This window comes from Coloeus monedula, assembly GCF_965178545.1.
Source record: "Coloeus monedula genome assembly, chromosome: 21".
NCBI lineage: Eukaryota > Metazoa > Chordata > Aves > Passeriformes > Corvidae > Coloeus > Coloeus monedula.
The window spans coordinates 10,415,438-10,418,519 of NC_138801.1; the positions used below are offsets into that span (position 1 = coordinate 10,415,438).

Sequence of the window (3,082 nt, forward strand, 5' to 3'; positions counted from 1 at the left end):
GGGACACCAAAGCAAACACGGGGTGGATCTGCCCGTCCCCGCTGCCGCGGTCTGGGCAGGGAGAACAAGAGAGCTCCTTGTGCAGCGGGCAGCCTGGGCTGTGTCCCTGCCAGCCCCCCCTGCGAGCCGCACGCCCCCGGCCACCCACCGCCCTGGGAGCTGGGCCAGGCAGGGGGTCCGGACGGGGGGGGCAAACTGACAGGGCCAAACCTCTGCCAAGCCACTGCCACCCCACCCCATGTCCCAGGGGAGTGGGATTTCAAGAGTGGTGGGCTTCCAGGCAGTGGCAGGCTCTTGATGGGCTCCCAGGGGCTGTGGGCTTTCAGTGGGATCTCAGCGTGGTGGCATCCAGGCAATGCTGGGCATCCAATGCTTGTGGGGTCTCAGTGCAGGTGGGCTCCAAGCAATGGCAAATACCAAGCCATGGTGGGCTCCCACTGCTGATGGACTGCTGGGATGGTCACAGCCAGCCCCAAAGCCCACCCAGCTGGCCCAGCCAGGAACTTCCCTTTGCCAGGCCCTTCCTCAGCCTCTCCCAAAGACTCATGAAGTCTTTCCAGACAGGACAGTCACCCAGCTTGGCAGGGCTGGGCTGAGCACCAGCCAGTGTCCCCAGACACGCAGGAGCAGCATGTATTGGGAACGCCTGCGCACTGCTGGATCCAGGCTGGCACTGCTGGATCCAGGCTGGCACTGCTGGATCCAGGCTGGCAGCGGGGCACCAGGCAGTAGCCAAAGAGCTCAGCGAGAGCCGCTGCTGTCAGCAGGGCAACAGTTAAGCCTTGTTTGGAGGCTTTAGCATTGCCCTTGCACACCCGCCAGGGAAAGCAAGAAGTGACACGGGAATCCCAGAAAAGCCAGGGTGGAGGGAAGAGGCACACCTTGGCAGGGCAGGAGAGGGCTGTGATTTTATTTGCAGCACCCTGAAGTCATCTGCAAACACAGGCACTCCTCCCAGCCCCGGATCCCGCAGGCCAGGCAGCTCTGCAGCAGCCACGGAGCAGCTGCCACCTGGCAGAGCGGCTGTCCCTGGGACGCCAGCTCCGGGGAGGACTGCCAGCACCAGGGAGCGCTGCCAGCAACACGGAGGGACGTCAACACCACGGCGGGACACCAGCACAACAGCGGGCTTGTTCCAGGTCGATGGCAGCAGCCCCAGCCGAAAGCCCAGCCGGGAGGTGCCCCAGCACTCTGGGAAGAGCCAGCAGAGCAGGCTCCTCCCGCCCTCCTCCGAGCTCAGGGAGCTGCAGAAGGCGAATGTGGGGGCTCTGCATTCCCAGCAAGGTGCCCCAGTGCTGCCCCGCTGCTGGAGCTGGGCCAGCCCTCTGCACTGGACCTGGCTCTGGGGTGCACATGGGGCGAGAGGTTGTGCCCAGCACCCCACAAGCCTGGCAGGAGGAACAGAATGGGGCTGGGGGTTTCCTGGCACCGGGATATGAATGCCCACATCCATGCTGTGCCATCAGGTGCTGCCCTGGAGCACGGCCCAGCGCTCTGCCATGCTTTGGCTGTCTGTCTTTCCTGTCTCAGTCCCTCTGTCCATGGGCAGTGTGGTGAGGAGGAGCAGGACCCAGATGGAGCTTGGTGCAGGGTGCCAGCAGCATCCCCGTGGTGCTGTGGGAGGGGGGACGACTCACTTCTGGGGAGGTGGGTCCCTGTTCCAGCTGGAGGCTCGTCCCTGGCTCCTCTCCACTGATCCAAGACAGTGACAACGATGTCCTCCTCTGCCACGCACAGGGCTGCCAGCAGGCGCCCCAAACTGCAAACCCATCTGCTGGCAGCTGGGCACTGCCCACACCTTCCCAGGGTGGAGGTTTCCCAGCATGGGGAGGCTGGCAGGGGCACTGTGCAGGACTGCAGGCTCACAGCACTGCCCCATCCCCAGTGCAGTCACTTCTCGGTGACATCTGTCCCAGCACACATCATCCTCAGGGCTCCCGGGCCTCACGGCCCAGCTGGCAGGTGCCCATCCCCAGCACATCTGGCTGCAGAGTTCACAGGTGAAAAGCAATGTCAGAGTCCAGCCAGTGCCAGCTCTGCCAGGTGCCAGGGCAGCTTCCCGGGGTGCCCAGGCCAGCAGCCATGTCCCTGTGGGGTCACCCAGCCCCATCCCATGGTCAGCACGTCCAGTGGGTGCAGGGAGGGTCCTTAGGAGATGACACAACAGCACTTTGGGCACCAGGAGCAGCACCTGCAGAAGCCACATCGCCTGCCAGCCCCCTGCTCCGGCCCCTTGGGTGGCTTGTCCAGGGTCACGGTGTAGAAGGAGGCGGATGATTCCCCATTGGGCATCCTCAGGCTGGCATAGGGGTTGTAGGGACGTGACCAGGACTTGTCCACGGCGATGGTCGGGCTGTTCCAGCCATTAGCGAGGTCTGTCTGCTCCTCCATGCCGTGGGTGGGCACGGCCGCGGGGTTGGCGATGACGGTGGGCTCATCCCTCAGGTAGCGCGTGATGAAGCTCTGCTGGAACTGCTCCCGTGGGATGTTGACGCTGGCGTAGGGGTTTTCCACGGTGATCCCACGATCCATCTCCCTGCCCCTTGTCAGCACACGTGGCCTGTCTGGCACTGCCCACCCCCTGCGGGACAGAGACCCCGCTACCCCGGGGTGTGGGGGTGTCAGTGCTGGGGTTGTTCTCACAGCAGGGCAAGGGGAAGGGACCCCCGGCAGACCCCACTGGTTTGGGTGCAGAGCTGTGCTCCCCACTCCCTGCCGGCCCCAGGGAACCCCGACACGGTACACATGGACCCCCCAGAGCCAGGAGGCGGTGCGGGGGGTGAGCAGGGCACTGGGGGGGCAGGAGGGGGTGCTGGCTGGGACACAGAGTGCAGGCAGGGCAGGTGGGGTGGGAATTTCTCGAGGGACACAGCTGGAGGGACGGAAGTGGGGAGAGGAGCGGGAAGAAACGGGGTGCAGGGGAGAGGCAGGGGGAAGATGGGACAGGACAAGAGCGGCTGGGACAGGGGTTGGGGACGGAGCAGGCGGGGGAAGATCGGGGACCGGGGCGGGGGGGACAGAGGAAGAAGGGGGGCAGGGGGGAGCAGGCAGGACACGGCAGGGTGAGGGCAGCGATCCCCGG

General features: G+C 65.3%; 1 protein-coding gene across 1 annotated transcript; it reads right to left on the bottom strand.

The window, feature by feature from the left end:
- Positions 1-2,148: 2,148 nt before the first annotated feature.
- Positions 2,149-2,833, bottom strand: LOC309580894 (uncharacterized protein; the record flags this gene model as incomplete). Its single annotated transcript, XM_082295168.1, has 1 exon — positions 2,149-2,833. Exon 1 carries the CDS (start codon positions 2,530-2,532, stop codon positions 2,149-2,151), a length of 384 nt encoding a protein of 127 aa, XP_082151294.1. The 5' UTR covers positions 2,533-2,833.
- Positions 2,834-3,082: the final 249 nt, after the last annotated feature.